Source organism: Paramisgurnus dabryanus, chromosome 4 (assembly GCF_030506205.2).
Source record: "Paramisgurnus dabryanus chromosome 4, PD_genome_1.1, whole genome shotgun sequence".
In the NCBI taxonomy this organism is placed as follows: domain Eukaryota; kingdom Metazoa; phylum Chordata; class Actinopteri; order Cypriniformes; family Cobitidae; genus Paramisgurnus; species Paramisgurnus dabryanus.
This window is the reverse complement of record NC_133340.1, coordinates 22,918,605-22,944,890: the sequence shown is the minus strand read 5'-3', so window position 1 is coordinate 22,944,890 and position 26,286 is coordinate 22,918,605. Positions and strand designations below refer to the sequence as shown.

General features: G+C 36.2%; 3 protein-coding genes across 3 annotated transcripts; 2 read left to right on the top strand and 1 right to left on the bottom strand.

Annotated features, from left to right (window-relative positions):
• Positions 1-843: 843 nt before the first annotated feature.
• On the bottom strand, positions 844-11,345 carry pus10 (pseudouridine synthase 10). Its single transcript, XM_065295225.2, has 18 exons — positions 11,153-11,345; positions 10,500-10,626; positions 10,187-10,417; positions 9,897-9,983; positions 9,780-9,814; positions 9,548-9,659; positions 8,439-8,500; positions 8,197-8,242; positions 7,700-7,764; positions 6,601-6,686; positions 6,385-6,510; positions 6,251-6,307; positions 6,095-6,171; positions 3,412-3,467; positions 3,207-3,324; positions 2,970-3,112; positions 2,085-2,184; positions 844-1,319 (listed from the first exon to the last, which is right to left on the bottom strand). The coding sequence occupies exons 2-18, from the start codon at positions 10,623-10,625 to the stop codon at positions 1,281-1,283; spliced, it is 1,566 nt and encodes a 521-aa protein (XP_065151297.2). The 5' UTR covers position 10,626; positions 11,153-11,345; the 3' UTR covers positions 844-1,280.
• A 119-nt stretch (positions 11,346-11,464) lies between these two features.
• Positions 11,465-17,867, top strand: cct4 (chaperonin containing TCP1, subunit 4 (delta)). Its single transcript, XM_065295224.2, has 13 exons — positions 11,465-11,724; positions 12,204-12,256; positions 12,338-12,427; positions 12,523-12,631; positions 15,700-15,964; positions 16,051-16,183; positions 16,284-16,423; positions 16,505-16,601; positions 16,729-16,839; positions 16,941-17,071; positions 17,164-17,398; positions 17,498-17,611; positions 17,731-17,867. The coding sequence occupies exons 1-13, from the start codon at positions 11,616-11,618 to the stop codon at positions 17,743-17,745; spliced, it is 1,602 nt and encodes a 533-aa protein (XP_065151296.1). The 5' UTR covers positions 11,465-11,615; the 3' UTR covers positions 17,746-17,867.
• Positions 17,868-18,870: 1,003 nt separating this feature from the next.
• Positions 18,871-26,141, top strand: fam161a (FAM161 centrosomal protein A). The gene is made up of 7 exons (XM_065295267.2): positions 18,871-19,107; positions 21,163-21,398; positions 21,479-22,744; positions 23,700-23,867; positions 24,165-24,264; positions 24,393-24,556; positions 25,544-26,141. The coding sequence occupies exons 1-7, from the start codon at positions 18,952-18,954 to the stop codon at positions 25,854-25,856; spliced, it is 2,403 nt and encodes an 800-aa protein (XP_065151339.2). The 5' UTR covers positions 18,871-18,951; the 3' UTR covers positions 25,857-26,141.
• The last annotated feature ends 145 nt before the right edge of the window (positions 26,142-26,286 follow it).

Here is a 26,286-nt window from a genome sequence, read left to right as displayed (position 1 = left end):
GTTTTTTGATTGGGTTTTGGTTAATCTCCTAAAATGGATCTTGGGTTAACTTTTTTTATATGATAAGACACACCAGTAATACCCCAATTCATGATTTTAAAAAAACTTTAAAGTGTCTTTAAACAGATTGCTACGTGAGACGTTTGTCGGGGACTTTTAACTTCATCACGCATAAAGATCTCAAATACAACGCAAAATAGGCACAATACCCAACAAAGATTAATCCATAGAGTATTTCCTTTTTAGGGAACATAGTTTTAAATAAGTTTAATAAAAATGTTTAAAAGAAGCTTGGTAGTGATGATGTTGCTCTCAAGAGACCGCTGGTGTAGTTCACTTGTTGCCTTAAGTTAGCTTTTTATTTCAAGTAAACACATTTAGACTTTCATTAAAGATCTGTGAATATTATCAAAGTGTAAGTGTCATAAACTTTTGTTAAAGGGAACATATCATGACAATCTGACTTTTTCCATGTTTAAGTGCTATAATTGGGTCCCCAGTGCTAGAAAATGTGATTAAGATCAACCCAGTAACTTAGTTTTGGTTAACTATTCTCTGCAAGCATGTGAAAAAATAGGTCATTGAAATCTGGCTCCCCTTGTGATGTCAGAAGGGGATAATACCGCCCCTTAATCTGCACTATCCAACCACAACACTGCCATTCAGTGCAGAGATCAACTCATTTGCATTTTAAAGGACACACCCATAAACTGCACATTTTTACTCACACCTACAAAGTGACAATTTTAATTTTAATAAATTATATGATATTTTAAGCTAAAACTTCACATACGTACTCTGGGGACACCACAGATTTATTTGACATCTTAAAAAAATGTCTTGTGAAATGTCTCCTTTAAAGAGCGCCTATAGGAAAAATGAATGGGCTTTTTTCCATGCGGCACTCATTTAATCTTTATAAAAAATTAAATATATAATGTGGCCATAGCATTTGCACCAAAGTGTTGAACTTATAATCGTTTTTTTCTTTGGTCACAATTTTGTTAATTTGTTACATTTTGTCAAATAATATATTAAATAGAAAGATGACAATAACTACAACAAAATTGTTTAGTAAAGCATATGATGCATTAAGGTTTCTATTGATTAATCTATAACAGATAATGCAACAAAACTCATTACAAACTAAAATTAAAGAACAGACATATATACAGTATATATATAATCATGATGTGCAATAATAGAGGTTTTTATTAACACTGTAAAGCTTAAGATCAACTCCAAAACTTTTCCATAACCTTTGGTTAAAGTCTCCAACGTCAATCTGGAATCTGAGGAGGCCAGTCAATATCTACAGACTGCAACAAGAAAGAGAGGAAAGATATCTTACATTTGTGACACTTTCTGTGAATCCACACTAAAGTTTCATTATCTGATTATAAGATTCGGAGCAGCAAAACTTTATTTCAATAATTTATATGATCTTACTCAATATTAAAGACATCAAGGGTATATTTTTACAGAATGTTCTTTACATTATATAGAATGAGTTAATGTAGAAAACAGTGCATCACTAAAAATTACATTAGCTGGGTTTCACAAACTACATCACATATCTGAAACATACCAGTGTCAATAATATGCAGTGCTATGAAACTTCACTGTGATTTTATGGTCTAAATACTTAAAGGTCCCAAAGAATGCTTTGCAATAATTTGTTAAATTATTCTCTGATATCTACATAGAAGATTTGTGTCTTTATTAAGTGCAAAAATGATCCAGAGACAGTTTTACATGTCCATTTATAACCCAAGGATTTGTCTGTAAAATAAAATGGTCCATAACCTTATTTGAAAGGGTCATGAATAATAATTGTACCAACATTGTATTTAATTGAATGTGTAATTTAATGTTGGTGGCATACATCTCGAATGTTACGTCACAGTGTTGAGATTGGTCTGTTTTCCAGCGGTCTTTTGCATGCATGAGGTTTACATAAGAATATGAAAACAATCGTGTTTAAGGCTAAGGATATTTTATTAAAAAGTACAGAAATCTTATTTTTTATTTATGTCTACGTAAATACCGTTTTACATTTTATGGCACCTTTAAGAAAAACAAACCTCGACATCGAGCTCCAGAATATCTGCGTCGGTCTTCATGAGATCGCAGAGGTTGGGTTTAGTGCGACCAAAATCTCCATGCACAAACTCCTTAATGTAACTGCAGAAGTGCTTGTTAAGGTAAACAAAGTCTCTTTGTCTAGGTTTTGACATTTATAATTGTTCAGGACTTAATCATTAAAAAGTGATTCCCACATCAAGAGTAATTTCCTGATATAGACCATTTTGCAAGATGTAAACAACATTGGTCCAGAAGCACTTCCTGTTTCGGTTTTTTAACAATTAACCAAATATTAATATTTGGTTCAGTGTTAAAAAAATTATTAGAACGAAATGCAACCAACAGAAAATTTAGACTTAAATCAAAATGTTAAATAAATGTGACCTAAAAAAAAAAAAAAACTTAAAAACAACAGGAAGTGCTTCTGGACCAGTGTTGTTTACATCTTGCAAAAAGGTCTATCGAAATGTGTCACCCTGGTTAGGATAGGACCGAGATACAATATTTGAGTGTGCAAATAAAATCTTAATATTGAGAAAATTGTCCAAATCCTTAGCAACCCACATTACTAATGATAAATACATTTTTGATATATAAATACAATTTCTAGTAAATTTACTAAATGACTTCATGAAACATGATCTGCACTTAATATACCAATATTCGTTTGCATAAAAGAAACAGATAATTTTAAGCCGAACTATGTATTGTTGGCTATCGCTACAAATATATGTGTGCTACTTATGACTGGTTTTGTGGTTTAGGGTTACATATAATATAGATAAATATTATTACTATTTTCATATAGTCATAACAATTTACTGCTCCAGGCAAACGTCCAAAGATAAAAGGCAAAAAGATGAATTCATGTATTGTAAGGATACGTCCCGGCCTGTGTACACAGTTTTAAGGTGAAGTGGTGCGTGTCCATGTAAGTTGCACTCATTGAGTGTATGACTCTCTGTCGGACCGCCAGCGGCCGGCGATGAAGAACTCGCAGTGGAGTCTTCTGAGCGATCTTCAAGTTCTGCACACACACACACACACATAGACCTGATCACAACCTGAAATCTTTCAATGCTTGTCAATCATTCAATGGTGTGGAAAATGCTTGGCAAGACCTTGGTGTTCCCTAGAAATTCCAGGTCGGTGTTGGAAATGGTTTTCTGTGTCCAAATGAGGGCGCTGTAGGTCTTCGTCTTCTCCTCCTCACCTTCTTTCATGCGACTTGTCGCTTCCCTTTAAACACAAGAATCGTGCAGTTTGTTGCAAACATTTCTGAACATACAACACGAATATGTGTATGTGTATGACACATAAACTCACCTTGTGACGATCTGCAGGTCTCTTACTCGTATTTTATCAGACGACTGATTGATTGTCTGCAAAATTAGAAAAAAAAACTATAAATATTCATACCAAAAGAATTAATTGACTTCAGCACAACCCACATAAAATAAACAATGTAGTGTACTTTAGTATTTATTGTAGTAAAGTGTAGTATGTTATATTACAACGTACGCATATTATTTTTAAATGTAATGTATACTATTTTTATTATGTGATATTAACTATAGTGTAGTCAACAAATTGTAAGAAATACTGAAATATACTTTATCTTTAATATGGTACGGTTCAAAAACTCCATAGTACCAAGGAATTTTACTATGGTTTTCATGTAGGAATATTTTACGAATACGAAGTTTCAAACTTGTTCAAACACTGACCACTGTCGGATAGGGCTGTGCTATATATCGCATATTGGATATTATCAAGATAATCGTGCTGAAGATATCACAAAGTATTGCGAAATTGAATATATTCACTGCAAAAAATATCTTCTTAGTATTTTTGTCTTGTTTTCAGTACAAATGTTTAAAACAATTTAAATAAAGATGCATTTACTTGAGGAGCAAAATGTCATAAGAAAAAAGTCTAGTTAAAAAAATAATTGAATTTTTGCTTAAAACAAGCAAAAAAAATCAATCGGTAAGAAAAAAATCTTTAACTGCTTGTTTTAAGCACAAATTCACTTAAATTGTATATTTCTTGTCTAAAAACTAGAACTATTTTCGTTCTTTTTGCTCATCAAGAAAATACATCTTAATATTTGAATTGTTTGATATTTGTACTGAAAACAAGAAAAAAATACAAAGAAAGTCAAGAAAACTTTTTTTTTTGTATTTTTGTCTTGTTTTCAGTACAAATATTTAAAAAAAATGTAAATAAAGATGCATTTACTTGAGAAGCAAAATGTCATAAGAAAAAGTCTAGTTAAAAAAAAAATGTATTGAATTTGTGGTTAAAACAAGCAAAAAAATCAATTGGTAAGAAAAAAATCTTTAACTGCTTGTTTTAAGCACAAATTCACTTAAATTAAATATTTCTTGTCTAAAAATTAGAACTATTTTCGTTCATTTTGCTCATCAGGAAAATACATCTAAATATTTGAATTTTTAGATATTTGTACTGAAAACAAGACAAAAATACAAAGAAAGTCAAGAAAAATAGTTTTTTTTATTATTTTTGTCTTGTTTTCAGTAAAAATATCTAAAAATTCTTAAATCAAGATGCTTTTTCTTGGTGAGCAAAACGACCCAAGAAAATAAGTCTAGTTTTTAGAAATAAATAAAATTTAAGTGATTTTGGCATAAAACAAGCAAAAAAATCCATCAATAGGGTAAGCAAAAAATCTTGAACATTTTTCTTAAACACTAAATTCAAGAAAAATTACCTTACCCCATTGGCAATTTTTTTTGCTTGTTTTATGCACAAAATCACTTAAATTTGATATTTGTTGTCTAAAAACTAGACTTATTTTCTTGGGTCATTTGCTCATCAAGAACAAGCATCTTAAATTTAAGAATCTTTAGATATTTTTACTGAAAACAAGACAAAAATACGAAGAATTATTTTTTTCTTGAAAATCATTTTTTGCAGTGTATGTAAACAGTAAACAGTATTAAGCGGTTACTAGGTCTTACATTTTTTATGTTTTGCTGTTATTCAAGTGCATTTTTTTTATTAAGGCAAAGAAAAGCCCTTTTTTTCTCAAATTTTAACCTCCTTACACTCAAAGAAACAGAGATATAAAATTTTAGGTATATTGCCAAAGATATTAGATATAACAAGATATTACTATGATGCTCAATATGGCCACTCTGGCAACAGAAGTCCCGCCTTTCAGTTAAAAGAACCAATCATCAATCAATAAAGACTGATGATTTACAGGGCAGGACACATGAAACGCTTGCCAAACTGTGAGCATGTGCAGTAGCTGAAACGACGTTGAACAAAAATGTTTTTAGTGTAATTTGTGCTTAATGCTGCGTACACACCAAACGCGACACATGTTTTCGCATTGTGTATTACTCTATATTACTCGCTGGATTGAATGTTGGGTCAGACGTATTTTCGCTCGAGTTAAAAAAAAATTGGTTATTGCTTATGGGGAAGATGCGTTTGAGACGAATAGCGAGTGTTCCCAGGAATCGTGATGCACAATTTGCGGCATTCACATCACTCTGCACAAATTTGTAGTATTTGCATGTAATTTACTCATGCAAATTGTTGAATTCGCATTTGGGGTTCCTTACTCTACATTACTTGTGGGATTTAACTAACACATTTTTTGCTTGAGTTAAATATATTCAATTCGCATGGCCGCGCGTGAGTTCACGTCAATTTGCGTCTTTGCATTGACTTTGTATGTAATCTACTTGCGCAAATTGTTGAATTCCCATTTTGTGTGTACGCCCCATTAGAAACAAATGTTACAGTAAAGTTGATGTCAGGTTTAATGTCCATTGATCAGAAATATTTTGTTAAATTGTGATTTTGGCACATAATGTTTTTCCCCAGCAGATAGCACTTGTCTTGCATGAATAAAATAACGTTGTAAACATGGCCGCCTAGCACTGCGTCACTTGCAAAATGAGACTGCTGACAGTCGATCCTAAAGGTTGGATTACGAAATCCATAAAGAAGTCTAAAAGTAAAAAGTTTATACCTCTTGCATTTGTTTGATCTCTGTTCTGTTAAATTTCACTCTATGAGGGTTCAGCAGCTCCACAGCGAAGGGTCGACCTGAGGAACAAATATATTACCACATCAATACAAATCTCACTTCTGCAATATATAATAAATTAGCTAGAGATCATCCTACCAGTTCCCAGAGTTCTCACGTCCACGTCCTCTCGTCCTGATGATGAGAAGTTAAAACCTGCACAGAAGAGAGACGGTTAAAACAATAAGATCAGATTTTAGATAATATCAGACACTAGAATCAGATTATCATACCGTCAGCTCTGAATGAGGACAGCAGAGGAGCAGCAATGAGTTCCTCCACAGATCCATCCATACGTCTTTCTCCGTCGATCACCCATGGCGTCTGAGGAAGCTCTCTCGAAAACTTATTATATCGACCTACACACCAACAAAAAATACTTTTTTTATTTGTTTCTCTACCAAAAAGACAGATGTGTATGGATATATATATATATATATTGGACGTACCTGCTATAAAGATAGACGTGTGAAGACATGTGGTGTCCAGGGCTGTACATTTAGAGCTTGGTTTCTTCGGTGGACAGGGGTAATGCCTGCAGATGATGAACCACATATGTGACCCTAGAAGTCTTAGTTTTAAGTCTCACGGGTATATTTGAAGCAATAGCCAACAATTCATTGTATGGGTCAAGTAGGATATTAAGGGCTGATGATGTTTTATAAAGATATTTTGTAAATTTCCTACCACAAAATAAGTAAATAAATATATATATATGCAGGTCAAAGATTACTTGCGATTAATCGCATTCAAAAAAGGTGATTTTTTTTGTATAATAAATGTGTGTGTATTGTGTGTAATTATTATTTATATTTAAGCACACGCACATACATATATTTATTACTGATTTTTTTTATTTATATATAATTTTAGAATTTATAAAAATATTAATAAATATATATACACATGTAAATGTTTCTTAAAAACATACATGAATGTGTGTGTATTTATATATAAATAATAATTGCACACAGCACATACTCATATATTATGCCAAAAATCACTTTTATTTTGTATGCGATTAATCGCGAATAATCTTTGCCAAGCACTATATTTATTTATTTATTTAATGAAGTTTATTTAACTAAGTTCGGGAGGAGCATGGTCATGTGATCCAACCAATCAGTGCAAAGAGGTGCCTATAAATGGCAGTCCCTCACCTCTGTCCCGTGACAGATTTTTTGCAGCATCCCTCCTCCACCCCATCACCTCACTCTCATCTAGATTCATTCATCACAGTTAAAGAGAGGGGAGTGCTCTGGGTTCGGGCTAAAATTCCGAGCTCGGAGCCCTCTCCTCGGACAGCACGCCAAATATGCTTTATCTCATTCCCTATCGATCACATGTTAATGCGAACTCGTGAATCATTAGTAATATGAGTTGCTAAGGACTTAATTTGGGCAACTTTAAAGGCGATTTTCTCAATATTTTGATTTTTTGCACCCTCAGATTCCAGATTTTCCAATTTTTTATTAATCCTTATGACAGGCTTTGTGGTCCAGGGTCACATAATTGAAAAAGATATGAGGTCATGTATTCAAAACCTACTTGGTAAAATTCTCATCAGAGATCTTTTCCAAAGCTTTGACCACCGCCATCCTGGTGAAGACGGACTGAGGAACCAAGAGAAAGAGGAATGAGACCCTTTACATCTCCAAAACGCCAACATGAAACACACTGTCAATGCACTTCAAGTTTTGAACATGTTTCCTGGTGTAAAACAATATGTGTATAAAATACCTATTATATATATATATATATATATATATATATATATATATATATATATAAATAAAAATATAAATTTATAAATATATATATACCATACCTATAAAAACCCAGATGAAGTCATAAAATAAATCATCCTACATAATATAAGTAACATTCTGTGAAATGATAACCTTGATATCTTTAATATTATTGACTGAGTAAAATCAAACTTTGATGTTACAAATCTCATAATTTAGATGATAAGACTTTATCCTGGATTTAAGATGGGTCATAAATCTAACAGGAAATAATACTGTACAAGCATTCAAGCATACCGCTTTGTTTTTGGTGGGTTTAAAACAGTCGGGACAAGTGGTTGCCCTGCAAAATGAAGAGAAAACATAATCTGCATTTGTTATTATAGCAATAAACCACACGCCATCATGCATTACTGTAATTTTATCACAAGGATATTACAGAACTGACAAATGTGTGAGTTTATCATCGCAGACGAAATTCTCACTTTAGATTTAAGTCTGTTTATGTTTTTATCACTTCAACCTCTTACAATACTTACAGGAAATGACAATCCTCTTCAGTTTCTGGGTGCGTAAAGCCAACGCTCACTTCAAACTGACTCTATAGATCAGAGAATTATACTGCATGTCATGCAACTATTATGAGAAATACATACATTAACCTTCACAAAATGTGACCCTGTCTGTGAAATCCATATAATCTTATAATCTAATGATGAGATTAGGAGCAACAACGTGTGATTACAATTTTTGATATGGCCTTACTCTGTCAACGTTAAGATATCATGGTTGTATTTTCACAAAATGATCTTTACATCATGTAGAATGATTTTAGGTAAAAAAGTAAGTCACAAAACAATGGGTCTCATTTACTTATTATTCCGTAATAATTCGGTTTTCGTATTTTTTTAATCATATTTATTATCGTAAAGTTACGTTTTGCTTTGCATTTTTTTATTTGGGAGGTTTTGCTGTCGCTGGAGGAAGCCAGTGCTGTCCACCGACCGGAGTAACGTTAAAGAAGTATTAGATGCGTTAACAAATATGACATTTAATTAATATGATTAATTAAAATTTGAAATAAAACAGACAGGAGATCAAGTGATTGACATTTGGACTTCTCATTACATTTACATTAGGCATTAAGCAGACGCATTTATATAGACATTTAAAAAGTGAGGAAGAAAAGTGTGAAGATTTGTCATTACGTGCATCTTCTATATTTGTGTAGAAAAAAATTGTAGGCTATAATAATGTATAATATAATGTATATAATAATAATATAGATCATGTATAATAATATATAATACAGAAAATATAATAATATTAAATATAATCATTTAAATTTTAAATATCAACATTATTAGGCTAAAAGTTATAATTATAGCCTAGTATTTGATTATAGCGTACGTGATTATTGCGTACAAGTGGTTTTAAATGTTCTTGAATTTTTGTGTACATTTAGAAGACATTTTGATATGAAAGTTTTTGTTGAATCACGATTTGTTCGTAAAAACATCCGTACGCACATCTCACGCACAAATTTGTGCGTAGTACGCATGCTTAGTAAATGAGACCCAATGACTTTAGCTGGGTTTTCATAGACAGGGTCACAAATGTTCAGTATCTGATGTGAGGAGAAACTTACATTGGCCAGCACAGCAGCTCCCAGTTCCTGACAGATCTTTCCCTGTATCGCCCACTTGAATGCATCCTTTACCTGAATGACATCATCTTTCCCTAAACACATGCTCTTTTGCCTGAAAAAAACAACAACAACAACATCTTTGAATATTGTTTGACTTCACATTGACATGATTCTAGTTGCTGTCTGTGTTGCCGCTAGGGATGATGGGAAATGTGTACTGGTCACAGCATACCTGACTTCCTGCTTGACATGCAACCAACAAGAATGCTAAGAAGAAAGAGAGAGAGATATTAATAATATTATATAAGATAAATATTATAAACTGGTCATTTGGTTAGGTTGTATTCACCTCTCTGACAGACAGCTGAGCAGGCAAAGAAACGGTCAGCAAGAGACTTTCAAACAGGTACTGCTCTTTTTTTATAGCATCCGACACCTGAAAACAAAAATATTAATGCATAGATGTTTAACAGCATTAAAAGTGGATTTAAGACATTTTTTTATATTAATGCGTTAGATGCTTTTATCCAAAGCATACATTAATATGTGTGTCCCATGGGACTCGAACCCATAACTTACTAATGCAATGCTCTACTACCAGTTGAGCTACAAGATACATAATGCATATTCAACAAATACCTGTTTGACAAAAGTGGGATCACAAAACTCCTGCAGTACTCCAAGACAGATCGGACAAACGTCCGAGTCTGTTTGAGGTTCCCCTGAAGTGATCGAATCATCTGCGCTGATATTGTCCTCCATTTTCATGCGTTTGTTTGGTGGATCTTCTGTCTCACCCTGACCAGAGGCATCATGGGATTGCTGGCAGTTTTCTTCACGGATGAAGGTGAGAAGCTCTTTGTGTAAGTCCTAAATCACAAAAATGGACATTGATGGTATAGATTGATAATATTGTAGTTTTAAAAGAGCCCTGAACATGGTGGATAGTGACCTCGTGGGATTGTCTATATGAAGAGCAGGTTCCCACACAGCAGAAGCGCAAGACGCATCTCGCGCAGCATCCGGCAGCCAATAGCTTTCTTATGATTGGCCGATCTTTCTCTTTGAGGTTAAGCATACTGTAGAGAAAAAGAGAGAATAATCATTGTTATATTGAGGATTGATAGCAATGTGGTTGCTAGATTAGGGTGTTCTGGGTGACTGCATACAGGTCTATGTTAAAAGAGCCAATGGTGTTTTCATACCTCTCCAATGTACTTCAAAGAATACCATGGTACATGTGCAAAAACATGGTAATTATATGGCATCATGCTTAAACAAGAAATACTATTCCCACATAGCAAAGTATACTGTAGTATACTTTAGTATTTACTATAGTAAACTGTGGCTAAATTTTTTAGACACTGCCTGTAGTGTTTTTGAACTAAAGTGTACTATAGTATTTAATAAAGTTTATCAATTCATTATAGTTAATACATTAAAAAGTGTCGTTATTACTATAACATACTACAATTGACTACAGTATCATAGTAAATACTAAGTACATTGCAGTATTTTTTCATGTTGGTTGTTAGCATGCTAATGTTTGAAAATAATATTGATCAAAATAACAGCACGGTCATTAAAAGCCTTGATTCATCTTACCTTAACTGAATGACATTTATTCTTTTAAATCAGAAAAACAAAGACCACCGGCTTCTTTGACTCGTGCACTTGCACGTGTTTATAAACACAACTCGCCCTTACAATTAAATTCCACTTTGTAATAAGATTTTTTATGTATAAATTGTTCTAAAGCATGCAATAAATATATATTTAAGGATCGTAACAAAAAAACAAGCCGACTCCTAGATATATATTTCTGTCAAATCTGTCAGGCAGGCATATTTTCAACCACCCAGTGACGTCATCCTCGCGCGCAATCGTATCTCGCCGGGTCCTTTTTGCTTGCTGTCGCGACCGGTGGATCTGGAAGGTTCTGTTGGTGATCTCAAAGCAGAACTTCATCTTAACCCATCCGAGCCCTAAACGTGGCCTGGAGACACCGGGGAACGTCCATCCCCTCCTTCGATCTGTGAATACTAAAATATTATAACTATTATTAAAAATGTTTGACGCGGCGGTCGCTGGGAGCGGATCTAAAAACAAAGGAGGTGCGTATGTGGACCGGGACAAACCCGCCCAGATCCGCTTCAGCAACATCAGCGCGGGGAAAGGTGAGAGATGAGCCCGGTATTGGGCATCTTCAGTCGGTACCGACACTGACAGTCATGTGCATGTATTGTGCTCGCGCACACGTTGTGTGTAAATATAGATGCAATATTCATTTGTAAACGTTTACAAATGTGACCAGTTCTGCATAACAATTGTTTTAATTTAAGCAAACGGACAGTATGTTATAAATTAATAATGTAAAGCCATGTCATGCTCACTTCCTGAATTTATCTCCTTATATGGCTTTTATTTGGTCCTTTATTTGAGAGCACGCAGTTTGACATAATTAAATACACAACAAGTGTACAAGCCACATAAACAGTATCACTTTGGAATTGTTTAGAATATTATTATTTTCTTTATATTTTATAAAGCACAAATATTTAAAATCATGTCCATTATTGACCGGAATAAATCAACATCGTCATGTTATGGGCGTGGCAGTTGGTGTAAAGATTGACTTTGTCTTTTTGACTGACAGCTGTCGCTGATGCCATCAGAACGAGTCTGGGCCCTAGAGGCATGGATAAAATGGTAAAGTTCACACCGTTATGTACCGCTCAGATGAATCTCAGTTGTGTGTTTGCTGAATGAATGTGTCTGTTTTCTTTGCAGATTCAGGATGAAAAGGGAGATGTTACGATCACTAATGATGGAGCCACCATCCTCAAACAGATGCAGGTGCTGCATCCTGCGGCAAAAATGGTGAGTCAAGGTTGAAGGTTCTGGCTGATGTTGTTAATAACCGTCAAAGGTCAGATAGTTGGGATGATTATGATGTATTTGTTTGTGTGTTGAAGATGGTGGAGCTGTCTAAAGCTCAGGACATAGAGGCTGGTGATGGCACCACGTCGGTGGCCGTGATCGCTGGATCTCTTCTTGATGCCTGTTCTAAACTGCTACAGAGAGGTAAAGTCACATTGTAATCCATGTTTTTAATACGGACTATGGGCTCACCGAATCACATTAGCAAGATGTTTTATTTAAATGAATTAATGGGATGAACCAAAATGTTGGCCGCTGAACATAATGGTGCATCCCTTTAAAGAAAAGGCTAATAAAAGGCTGCTTAGCCTTTTCCGTCAATGCTTAACATTCAGATTTCAGTCTATGATTATTTTTTTATTTTATGTTTGCCAATGCAATTACAGTTTGATTAATTTATCGATGTGCCTAGTTAAGCAGTTACATTTTTAATAACTCACGAATGCAACCAAAATATATGACATGAACGTTTAATTAAACTCTTTAAAAAAGGCATAATCTCTGTCCCAATTGGGATGTTTACAACAACAAACAAAAAAAGTAACTTTTTTTAAATACAGAAAAATAGATAATGAGGGGGAAAAAATTCACAAAAAAATCAAGCTTACCATGGCAACAGTCAAACTCTTTAGTGTTTCAGCTGGTGCGGGCAAAGGTTTTCTGCCAATCTGTTTGCCCAATCCGTTTTGAAATACAAAATATTTCCAAACCCACGATTTGCGTCTGATAGCAGTCACAACGACATCTGCCTCTTTCACTGTGTTTTCGCTGCTACAACCACTTTGTTGCTGCATTGCATTCACTTGCTGAGACTAGCAAATGAAAATGTGCGCTTTGGCGGAAATGCATAGATAGACGTTACGTCAAGAAATGAGGATGCAGAGTGTCAAAATAAAGGTACCTCATATCGATATAGTATGTGTGGCATCATTGCATCGTAACGTTGGAAATTGATCCATATCGTTGTATTGTTACACCCCTATTATTAATGCAATTATACAAAAACTTAACTTAGTCCTTTTCATTCAGTTTTTGGGCAAGTGGGTGATTCTCACGAAATCCGTGTCCAGCATCAAAAAATTTTAAAAGGCCCTTGAAGCCATTTTTTTTAGCACATATTAGATTAAGGTCTGAACTTACTATAACCATTATTTTTAAAAGATAAAAACATATTTCCTATACAATTATTTAAATTTTTTTAGATTATCATTATAAAAAATTATCATTACCGCAACATATTACATTAAATATATGCATTTACAAACTCGGTAATGAGAACTAAAAAGTTGTCTAGGTACTATGACAAACAAAATTTCAATTTTTTATCTGGAGAGAAAAAATAAGAACTGCTTACCGGTAGCCATCTTGAGTGTCACAGTCAATTATGTCCCTTCCAAATATATATATATATTTTTTTAATGTTAGTTCCTTGAGGGCTTAGACAATGATTGAAAATTGTTGCGGAGGATGAGAAAATTGGTCTTGGACACATTTATATTCCTTATTATTGTCTTTACATTTTCCGATGATCACCAAACACCACATGTTTCTTTACTGTAAATGTTTATAGTATAACATGCACTGAAGCTTTTTATTTTTTAGATTTTTTTAATGATAAATATTTGAAGAGTGTGGTTCCAAAACGCAATAAATCCATTTTGACAAATTTCGGTAAAAACGTGTTTTCTATACCAAGAAAGTGACAAGATGAAAACCACTATTTTCTGTTACAAACTTTCACATAGCATCTTTAGGTTATAAAAACATAAGAAATTCAAATCCATAACTTGATTTTCAAAGATTTATTATAAAAACTAATTATTTTTTCCACAAAATGCAATAAATCCATGACAGTTTTTTATTTCAAAATGTTATAAATCTATTAAATCAATGTATAAATGTGCATTCATCTTTACCATTTTATATTGATTTAGTTGACTAGTGGTATACAATGATTTAAAAATAAACATTAATGGCATTAACCAAAACACTTACTTTGTTATATTAAGAACACATTGCTGCGGTTATATTTGACGTCGTCTCTTTACATTTTCACAGCGATCAGCTGTAAAATGTTTTGGTCCCGCTCGATTTTCGTTGACTTTGAGTAAAATAATGTAAAGTTTTCATAAGATCCTCTGGGGTCAATGTTTTAGCATGAGAAGCTTGATGCTGTCTTGAGAACAAGCAGCCGAGTGCCTCTCGCGGAAATTATTAGATGTTGATGGCTTACGTTTCTTTCCCGTCACAGAAAACCATCACAGGTTTAGCAATGCTATTAAAGTATTATTTTGTTTTTTTTGTTGATCACGAAGTACAAAGTAGATGAGGAAAATTAGGATTCCGTGTACTCAGCGCGCCGCCATGTTTGTTTACATTGCGTGAATGGTCCGCTGTAATATCAGGAATGGATTTATTGCGTTCTGTAAAAAAGGAGGGGTGGCGTTTGTCGCATTTTGGGAACAAAGGGAGAAAAGATGACAGAATATCACGGCGGGTATTGGATTTTGCGTAAAATTAATTATTTACTTTTAACTACTGACCTGATATAATACTGATTTTGGCAGTAACTCATTTTTTTCAAAAATGGCGTTTATTGCGTTTTGGAACCAAACTCTTCATTTCCATGTCAAAAAACCAAATCCAGTCATGGACATGTTGCGGTAATAAAAAATTTCCCGTCAAATTTGGAAAAATAAAAAATTGGTTTGTATGATGTCATTTGAAATCATGTGCAGAATAGTACATGAAGAAATGTTTGTAACTGAATGCTTCTTATTTTGATACTCTTACTTTGCATTTACTTTGTTTTTATCAAAATCTTTTATGACACCTCATAAGTCTAATTTTGTGACAATTACCCAAATGCATCCAAAATATTTGGTTTTGGTCACCATTTTGATTTTAGTGCATCACTACATATTGGTTTGGTGGACATAGAATTTGAATAATTAATTTGTGAATTAATAAATAACTTTAATTGTCTATAATGATTAACATCTGTTTTCTGAAAATGCATAATTTTAAATCGTTAAAGAAAAATGTATATTCTAATTTTGAAGACAAATGGAAATCATCTAAATTGTGGCATCAAAAGGTTTAAAAGGATTTTCAATGCACAATTTCAGACAAAGTTTGAGAAATGTTCAACAATTATTAAAAGCAAACATAAGTCTGTCACGTTGAATCGAGATGTGTGTTTTTCTTGACAGGAATCCATCCCACCATCATCTCTGAGTCGTTCCAGAAGGCGGTAGATAAAGGTGTGGAGATCCTCACCTCCATCAGTACGCCAGTGCTGCTGAGTGACAGAGAGACTCTTCTGAACAGCGCCACCACATCTCTGTGCTCCAAAGTGGTGTCGCAATACTCCAGCCTGCTCGCTCCCATGAGTGTGGACGCGGTCATGAGGGTCATTGACCCTGCCACAGCCACCAGTGTCGATCTTCACAACATCAACATTGTGAAGAAACTCGGGTGAGATGCACTTGCCTGTAGGCTTGAACTTTATTCGAAAAGAGGAGAAAAATCTTACGTTTGTCACCGTGTGTGTGTGTTTGCAGAGGGACCATCGATGACTGTGAGCTGATAGATGGTCTTGTGTTGACTCAGAAGGTGATGAACACAGGAGTGTCCCGTGTTGAGAAGGCCAAAATCGGCCTTATTCAGTTCTGCCTCTCCCCTCCAAAAACTGATGTATGTTTGTACATGATTTTTCTTCAAAAATTTAAGTGTTTTAAGCTCAGAGATTATTCACGGATTTGTGTGACTATCTTGTTGTTGTGGTTGCGGACAGATGGACAACCAGATCGTGGTCTCGGACTACGCTCAGATGGACCGTGTGTTGCGTGAGGAGAGAGCTTACATCCTCAACCTGATCAAACAGATTAAGAAAGCCGGCTGCAATGTGCTGCTCATCCAGAAATCAATCCTGAGGTACATTATCACCGATGATGTTTATATCAGCAGTGTTAGTATCATATGTACTTATGATATTTATGAATGCATGTTTAATAGAGATGCTGTGAGTGATCTGGCCCTTCACTTCCTCAATAAAATGAAGATCATGGTCATCAAAGACATCGAGAGGGACGAGATTGAGTTTATCTGCAAGGTATGACCAGCAAGAGAGCACTCGGACGTGAAAGAGTTCATAATATCACCAAATAATGTTTTTTGCATTTTTATAATGCATGGGTGATGTTGCTCAAATATATTTTTTTGTCTTTCTCTGTTGTCAGACTATCGGCACCAAACCCATAGCTCACATTGACCATTTCACCCCAGAGATGCTGGGTACAGCTGAGCTGGCAGAAGAGGTCAGTCTTGATGGTTCAGGAAAACTGGTGAAGGTAAGTGTGCCGACTTGAACATTTCGTAACCGTGTTTACATACAGAAAGAGGGAGTCTGAATGATACATGAATTTACTGATTTATATTGGTATGTTTGCAGATCACAGGATGTACTAATCCTGGAAAGACTGTAAGCATTGTGGTTCGTGGATCCAACAAGCTAGTGATCGAGGAGGCAGAGCGATCCATTCACGATGCCCTCTGCGTCATCCGCTGCCTTGTTAAAAAGAGGTGACTAAATCACAGACGACAGCTCTCAGCATCACAGTTAGTTTTTACTTCATTGACATGACCTTGCATTTACTCTTCCTGTTGTCCGGCAGAGCTCTGATTGCTGGCGGTGGAGCACCAGAGATCGAGCTGGCGGTGAGATTGGCAGAATATTCCCGTACTCTGGGTGGCATGGAGGCGTACTGTGTGCGTGCATATGCCGATGCCCTCGAGATCATTCCCTCCACTTTGGCAGAGAACGCTGGTCTTAATCCCATCTCAACAGTAACAGAGCTGCGTAACAGGCACGCACAAGGAGAGAAGACAGCCGGGATTAATGTCCGCAAGGTGAGACAAAAAATCTATCGCTCGATAGTGACACCTACTGAAACAAATCTATCATTGCAAGAAGGAAATGAGAATGTATCTAACTTGTGTGTCGCTCAGGGTGGGATCTCCAACATCCTTGAGGAGCTTGTTGTTCAACCTCTGCTGGTCTCCATCAGTGCCCTCACCCTCGCCACGGAAACGGTCCGCAGCATCCTCAAGATTGATGATCTTGTGAGTGATTTATGTCCAGTGCATCAGTTTGGCATAAAGACGCCATTAAGTTAATAATGCATGTGTGTTTGATAAAAAAAATTAAATTTTCTCATTTATTGCCTTTTTTTGTTTTTCAGGTGAATACCCGATAAAGTGTGCATAAGTGTTATTACTGAAGGAAGTCCCGCAAGCACCCCGCTAAGAAACACTGATCCGCCGCTTTCTTTAGCTGTTACCTGGAGTAATTTAATAAAACTTGTTTTTGACACGATAACTTCTGCTTTTTGTTGTTTGCCTTATTTAGATAGAAGGTTTGGTAAGTGATTTACCTGGTTTTGGTCATGGCTTAGCATTAATATAGGTCAGTAGTTGTAATCTTATTAGCTAATCACTTTATCCTTTCAGAGACTGTGCACTAAGTCTGTGAAATATAACTGTCTTTAATGTTTACAGTTTAAACTTATAAATATGACCTCAAGTAATTTATAATGTTGAAACATACTAATATTTAATCTAGTAATTTTTGCTTCACCTAAAATGTTCATACACCTGTGGTTTAGCTGGTTGCGATTTGTCAGTGTTTTCAGTAAAGTTAGCTGTTTAGAAAAACACTTATCTACAAAACACATTATAAAAATGTTATATCGACGGTTTCAGCAGTAACAACATAAACAAGCGGCTTTTGTGGTCCACACGTAATTTCTGGTAAACTCTGCTAAGATTAAATAACAGAGTACTTTAAACATAGTTTATTTATATAACAAGCAAAATAAACAACACGTAAATTACCTAGGAAACCATAAAAATTTGTTATTTTTAAAGGGGTATTTGTTTAAGAGTTCAGTTTAACAACTTGTCAGACCATTAAAAAAAATCAGAAAACGGAAGTAAAGTTCAGACCAGACGTCGTGCGTCGGATGAATGCAGTTAAAACTGTTTATAGTATCCGGGTCACTTAAGTTTTTTAAACATAGTAAATAAGATAAAAATAAATAATGCTATCCTTTGAAAAAAAGGTATATTTTTATCATTGTGATAGTAGTATTTTTATTATTGTCAGCCACATTATAATCAATAAACATGTCAATAATCATTTACACACAGCAAATATAACAAACAGGTAAAAATAATATTAAACATGACAATAATCACTTACACATAGCAAATATAACAAACAGGTAAAAGATAATATTAAAAAGCGCTGGTTTTACTTACGTGCGCGCCCCCGCAGCTCTAACGTCACTCCAGCGTCTGTACGCTACCGCAGTCGTCAAGGAGACGCAAATCTGTTACGGCGGGAGTGGCGGGCGGTCTTTCATTCAAGCATTTATTCATTGAGTTATGAGTGAGAAAGAAATATGGAGAAGTGTCACCGCGCTAACGTGCTGGTGACGTCCTGTCTGAAGACGCCGGTAGACCCGCGCACTAAAGTTCCGTTAGCCCAGTACGAGAGGGAGAGAGCACTGCCGCGCGCCCCCGACGGACTCCCCGGCAACCTGGACTATGAGAGAGAGGTAGAGGCGAATAAAAGTTTGTCAACTGCACTTCTATTTGATGCTTATAAATATTTTTAACTTGTAAACATTTTTTTAACTGCGTTAGAGTATTCCCAAATATAATACACTTTTTTAATTTAACTTTTTTAATTTAACACTTTTTTGTAATACACAATGCAATGACTAAATACACTGAATGTGAGATGTGGGTTAAATTTGCGTCGCTAGACATAAAGCTCTACTGGGGCACAGGTCCCCATTATTTTCCTATGACTGCTAGTGTGCAACACAGAAATATATACATTTCTTTGGTTAACCCACTATTTCTACACTGCAACAAGTAGTCTACTGGGAAAATATTTTAAAAACTAATGAAAGCATTTAGGTTTCATTACACAATGATAATATTTCAAGAAGTCATATAGTCAGTAACTTAGTTACTGCAATATTTTGTTACTGAAGTAAATATAAAAATCTGAAAATACAGAACACGTATATCTGTTGCTTTTCTCAGCAATAATGCAATTCTGTAGACTTGACAAGTTTTCCTGAGACATTTTCCTCTGATATCTGAGACCTGACTGGATGAGGATGTAGTTTATCTTACCTTCCTCAAATTCATTATCTCTCCTTTCTGCTAACACACCGCTTCCCCTGCTTTGCACAAAACATTTCTGAGGTCAATCTATAGAAGCCAATAGTGATAAAAATAAGGCTATGATTATTATTTAGAAACTTACTTTAATTCGTCATGATTTCATAAAATGCGTGGCATCACCTGAACTTTTGTGCACAGCTGCACGCTTCAGTGCATTGCTTTTTATATTGCATAATATCAGAATATAGACCAGAATACACTGGCAAGTTAACTGCTAAAACCTAAAAATTTGATTTACCAGTATAGCAGTTGTTTTGTACCAGTTCATTAATTTATTTTAGCCAATAAACTCACAATATAAGATTATTTAAAATGGCTTTATAATGGTTTTATAGATAACAGTAAGAAGTGAGGTGGCTAACCCCAGACAGCAAACAACTCCATGCCGGATCCATGCCAAAGTCGGCAGGTTCGAAATTGAAGTATTAACCACAAGCATGTACACCACATTTTCAAAAATGTGCATTATGATCAGGCCTGGTACTGATGTGAGAGGTCTTGAATGGTTTTCCTGTAGCTCAGTTTCAGCACTGTGTAAGTAATGCAAAGGTCAGGGGTTTGATTCCAAGGAAACACCCTTACTGATAAACCATAACTTGAATATTGTAAATTGCTTTGGATTAAAGTGTTTGCTAAATGCATAAATGTAAATGCAGAATTTCTGCTATGGTTGTGTATGGTTAAACTTTGTGAGACAAAACCTTCCTTTAGGTAAACTAAAAATGTACAATGTTTTTAGAGGTAGTCATTAAATTAACCATTATAAACGGTAAACTTATATTATGCAGTTTTTCAGACGGCTATGTCAATGTGCAGTATGTGTGTAAAACGGTGATGCTTCTGTTGAGTACGGCGAAGAACTGTGTGAATCTCATGTCTGAATGAAGAACACAATCTGCCATCTGCTCCTAAAGCTGACAGACCTGCAGATTAACAGCTTACACACACACATACACACACATCACCTTACATTACAAACACCTACATTCATGAAGCATGGGAAAAAATTTTTTTGCCATTGACCCCATAGATCTAAAGGCTAAAGTATGATGCATTTTTGGCGCGTTCGCGAGGGTCCACTTACAGTGCGCATGACGCAATTTATGTCATATGTACGCGCACCCACGTACATTGTAAGTGTAGGCCATGCATGTTCCTACAGGAGAATGTAAATGTAGCCAATTTGTCGCAATGCTCATGCGTCGAACATACGAATCAAATAAACTATATTTTGCAAGGTTGTGATTTGACGGTGTGTGTATGTTCGCGTACACTAAAACAGACTACTCCGGACTTAAAAATAGACTATAGAATAGAAGACCTGACTGGGCGCCACAACATCAAAGGGCCCAAGACATTTGTATTGTTATGTAGATTTTATTATTTAAAGAATATTTTGCTGTTTATTTTATTAGATAGAATATGATTCGGGATCTGATCTGGATGTTGACCCTCCTACCAAAGACAACAATCCTGTGATGATCAAAGACTACAGTTTGCCGGGCGATAACATTGACTTTAAGCAGCTCTACTTCTCCAACCAAGAGTACTACCATAAACTAGAGCAGCTGAAGAAAGCTCATCTTCAAACGATGGCTGAACTCGAACTTATGTATCGCAAGAAACTGCAGCTTAATGATCAAACCCATCGGTAAGTTGAATTACCTTATCAGAATACTGATATCATTAACATTTGGTTCAACTGCAGATTTACTGTATTTTTTTATACAGTTCACATCGGGAAAGATCGAATCCGATGTTTATTGGCAGTCTGAAAAAAGCCCAGTCTGCTTTGGAGCTGCGGCGCAATTCGAACCTCTCAGACATGTCTGTTGAGGAGCACGTTGCTGACGTTGGCCAAGAAGACCAGAGCCACTACAATGCAGGACCCCTCCTCTCCCCGAAAGAGCACATAAAGAAAATGTGGCAGGACTTCAGAGTGCAACCGCTTTCTATACCTCAACAGTCTCCATTTTCATCCTCACTTCAGAGTCTGCCACGAGACTACCAGGGCACCAACAAACCTAGTGGTAAGGTGAGGGGTCAACAAAAAAAACAGAAGCAAGCTGAAGACGATGGTTGGCATCCGAGAGTCACGGTTCCCCAACCTTTCCAGATGACACTTCGTGAGGCAGAACGACGAAAAAAGGGCGTAAAGTCACGTTCTGAAATCGAACGAGAAAACCAAGACCTCAGGCGCCAATTGGAGGAGATCACAGAATGTCAGCGAAAGTTCCGTGCCAGCCCGGTGCCCGCACATGTACGCCTTCCGCTTTACGAGGAGCTACACGAGAAAGACGAGGAGCGCAGGCGGCTTCATCGAGAGACAGAGCAGCATCGTCTTCACGCCTCTGAGAGACCCTTCAGCTTCCTAGAGCGCGAGCGGCTGAAGAAAGAGCTGAAAGAGGCCGAGCTTCATAAACAAATGCTCATACTGGATAAAGAGGAAGAGGAGAGAAGGAAACGTCCGTTCAGGGCAAAACCTGTTCCTCGGGCAGTGAAGGAGGCCGCCCTGGGTGAACAGCAAAGAGAAGAGGAACTCTATCGGTTGATAAAGATGCAGATGCGGGCAGAAGAGTTGCTTCACAGTGCATCCATGCCACCCAGCATGTTAGCACGTCGCATTAGCGAGAGACAAGCACATAAAGCTGCCCAGGAAGACAAGCAAGTCTGCAGACCCAAGATCATCACAGAAGTTCCAGACTTTGATGCAAGTTATAGGAGGTTTCGGAAGCAGCTGGAGAAACGGAGGGATGTACGGCCCTTGACGGCATGCGAACCCTTCAAACTGCGCACAGCTACTATTGCTTCACACAAGGAACGCATCATGGCAGATATCGAGGCAGAGAAGCAAAGTCCAAGACCAACACGTTGGCCGTTTGTAAGCACCCCGGCTTTGTCGCCCTCATCATCTCTTTGTTCCTCAGTGTCTGGAAGTCAGGAATACTTGTCTGCTAAGTTCACGGATGCAGCCAAGAAGCGACAAGAAGCTGTGAGGTAACCACGATACCAACGGGACAAATTCTGTAAACGTAGTCCTGTTCTATAGCTTTACCCCGCTAGAACTTTCTCAGTGACCCTTAGTGCACCTCTTTTGGATCTAGTTAATGTTTGTGGAACCAGAGATGTACCTTTTCCATCCAGTGTCTCCCATTGCCATTGCATAAATCCAGCAGTAAAGACTTCAAATACTGTGAGTGGGAACCCTGATGTGCTTGCGGTAGTTGTGTTTGTGTTAGGATCCTGAATCTTTGTGCTGCCTTTAAGTCCATGGAAAGTTTCTACTAACAACTTTACCCTGAAAGACACAGCAAGCTTTTTGAACACTAGTACAACCAAATCAACCACATTTTGTTTGTTAATATCAAGTTGCTTTTCATCAGCACTTCATTCAAAGCTCAAGTTTATTCACTGGCAACACTGAAGTAGTGGTTATGTACTTTTGTCTTGTAAATACGAAATTTGTAGGATTTGAAGGCAGTATTTGTCCACTGTGCACTCCAAGAATCCAAAACCCTGTCCCTGCTGGCTTACTGTCACATCGCAACTGGTGTCGCTTAGGTTAAGGACACACCAAGCCGACGCCAACAAAGTTGGCACAGACTGTGGGGTCGGCTCACATTCCCTGCATGCTGGCAGCGTTTGTGTTCAAATTCGCCCTGACACACCAAACATACCTTGTCCATTTTGTGCCTGCATGAGATAACTATTCGAACCACCAGGTGGCAGGAGTTGGTATTAATTTTCCAAAATGTAAAACTGCTCACCAGTTTCACACAAATCTTGCTTACCACAGACAAATTCTTCAAATATACTTAATGTCTTATGAGCCATATCTTAAATTAAGTGAGACGACATTGAAAACCTGCACGACAGTCGTCTTGGTGTGCACCTAGCTTTACTGAAAAGTTTCATGTGCCTAGACATCAGCTCTTTTTACCCCTCTGAGTAGAAAAGTCCTAGAGCAGAGAAAGAAGGCAGAAGAAGAGGACGAGAAGTGGAAGGAGAAGCAAAAACAGAGAGAGAGGAAACTACAAAGAGTGATCTCAAAGCGAGCCCAGGCGAATGACCCGCACGTTGCCCTGGCTCAAACAAGCCAGTGTAAACTCAAAGAGTTTAGGTAACCTCTAAAACCCTGAGGGGATATTGATTAATCTCATTTGTGTATAACCTGGGTTAACTACAATTCAAAACTACACATTAGCCTCTGATGGTTTAATATACTTACATTTTGACTGATATGTCTATATGAAATTAGTCAATATAAAAAGTGGACAGTGGGTCACACCTGCTTAGGACAAGTAGCCAAATATTTAAGAATAGGATGGACCCAAGTTAAAGGAGGAGAGACAATACTACAGCACATGAAGTAAAAAAGCAAACCATTGCAAATGTTACACTTTGTACATGTTAACAGGAAACAAGGTATCCAGAGATGTAAAGAGTATCAGGAAGAGATGAGAGCAATCCAGGAGCGAGTTAAAGGGAGACCCTTGCTGCTGGAGCAGGTAGCACAGGTGAGCTCTGTCTTTTATAGAGTATAATATGTTTGGTCAACTATGAAAATTTATTGTGGATACCATGACCCTATACCTAACACACATATGATGATAAAGATGTAAGGCTCTCTCTTTTGTATATCCAGATGAATGCTAAGAGGGCAGCAGAAAAGCTCTACTCTGATACTTTGCATGGATGTGGTCTGAATGAATCGTTTGTTAGCGAAAAAGCTCCTAAAGGCCTAAAGCCCAGACAGGGCACTTCAAGCCCTGCCGCCTTCTCAGACAGCCAGACTCCTCCCACATCCAGGTATGACTAATTTGGAGTTGTACTCTGTTCTGGTTAACATTAATATTGAAGACTTTACATAATAACATTTTATACAAAACATAAAATAGCATAATCTATACATTCAATTTGTTTAGATAAAATCTCTATTGGTGTCCATACATATTAATTAATTTTAAAGTAAAAATTAAATGGAAGTAGCGACTGTCTTATTTTCCCCATCGTAACATATATCTGAGTGAAACGGCTTCTAAAATTAGAAAAAAGGTAGGGCGGGACTTGAATTTGTTTATCGAGAATTGATTGTATCATTGGAAGTTGAGTCATGTTGCTATTTGCTTATCTTTAACCAGCCCCCACCCTCACACCATTCCTCAAGACCGGACGTAAATAGAGATTGTTTCGAGCAGGGGAGGACGTTTGCATTTTTGATTAAAGATTATGAGGGCACATGCATTTTTATAAAAATAATGGAGCTCACAGATAAATCATTCGTAAAAAATGCCACAATATTCCAAAATAAATTCAAGTTTTTAATATTAATTTTATTGTGACTTTAAAAATGTTAAGACTATGGGGGGGGGGGTTCCCAGACAGGGTTTATACTAGTCCCAGACAAAAATGCATGCTTGCATTAATTTAAAAACACCTTGCGCTAACTTATCTTAACATATATCAGTGGCTTTGGTTTGTAAGGGGCGTGTCTACTTACCGACATCCTTGCATCTTTTACAGTCTATGGGTTGTGTATGTGTGGGGCGGGTCTATCAAAAAAAGGTCCAGATTCAATTTGGGAAGGGGCGTGTATGTTTAGGTGATTTCAAATATCAACATTGGCTTTCAAACATTTTGCACTCCGCCTTTAATGTTTTTTTGTAAAAACAACATAAATGTACTACTACAACTGGACTAATCTAAAACCTGTCTGGTAAATTGCTCCAAAATGTATATCTATTTTTGTTTTAAGTTTCTGAATTGGTTTAATTATTTCTCTCATAATGAAAACAGAAACGAAGATCCCCTGGAATATGGAAACCTGCAGGATTCTCTCCATGATGATTACCCTGATGATTATGAGGAGTATGATCAAGAAGTGGAGGAGGACCACTTGGACGAAGATGAAAAACCAAACGAATATCATGACAGTGATGAGGAAAATGGGGATGATACAGACCACTCATTTGATGATGAGCTGAATGTTGATGAAGAGCAGGAAGACCATGATGACATCATCAGTAAGCGCAGCCAGAGCAGCAAAGGAAGCGACAGTAACAACAGTCACCATAGCAACAGAAGCAGATCAGGAAGTATTGGTTCATGATAAAGAAAAATGAGAGAATCAGAAAATGGATGAACATGAGTGAATGTATTCATGTTGTTAGTCTCACGTGTGCCCCTTGTGGAGATGGATGGTGTTTTTTTTTTATAAAATATATGTGTTTATCTTTCTTCTGAATATTTTTAATAAAATTTTAATTGAACAACCATCAGCGCGCTATTATGTTTAATATGTAAATCTGTCAAAACCGTTCAAGGTCACATTTCACAAGTCAACAGAAACAAAAACGATCTGCAATTGGTTTTGCATTGTAATACTAACGTTAACGTTACAAGATCATGTTATAGAATTTCGTGTGTTATATTTACACTGTATTACATTATTCGTGTTATTATTTTATTGTAAATGTGATGTATTATAGAATAGAAGTAATAAATTAACTTTACTATTACGATTTTATCATCGTGTTTTG

Coding starts and splice junctions, on each gene's coding strand:
- pus10 (XM_065295225.2), bottom strand. CDS start 10,625: ATGCTTAACCTCAAAGAGAAAGATCGGCCAATCATAAGAAAGCTATTG. Junction 6,687..7,699: donor TCTGATGAGAATTTTACCAA/GTAGGTTTTGAA, acceptor CATCATCTGCAG/GCATTACCCCTGTCCACCGA. Junction 6,511..6,600: donor CACGTCTATCTTTATAGCAG/GTACGTCCAATA, acceptor GTTGGTGTGTAG/GTCGATATAATAAGTTTTCG.
- cct4 (XM_065295224.2), top strand. CDS start 11,616: ATGTTTGACGCGGCGGTCGCTGGGAGCGGATCTAAAAACAAAGGAGGT. Junction 16,840..16,940: donor GTTCAGGAAAACTGGTGAAG/GTAAGTGTGCCG, acceptor GTATGTTTGCAG/ATCACAGGATGTACTAATCC. Junction 17,072..17,163: donor CGCTGCCTTGTTAAAAAGAG/GTGACTAAATCA, acceptor GTTGTCCGGCAG/AGCTCTGATTGCTGGCGGTG.
- fam161a (XM_065295267.2), top strand. CDS start 18,952: ATGGAGAAGTGTCACCGCGCTAACGTGCTGGTGACGTCCTGTCTGAAG. Junction 21,399..21,478: donor CTTAATGATCAAACCCATCG/GTAAGTTGAATT, acceptor TTTTTTATACAG/TTCACATCGGGAAAGATCGA. Junction 22,745..23,699: donor AAGCGACAAGAAGCTGTGAG/GTAACCACGATA, acceptor CCCTCTGAGTAG/AAAAGTCCTAGAGCAGAGAA.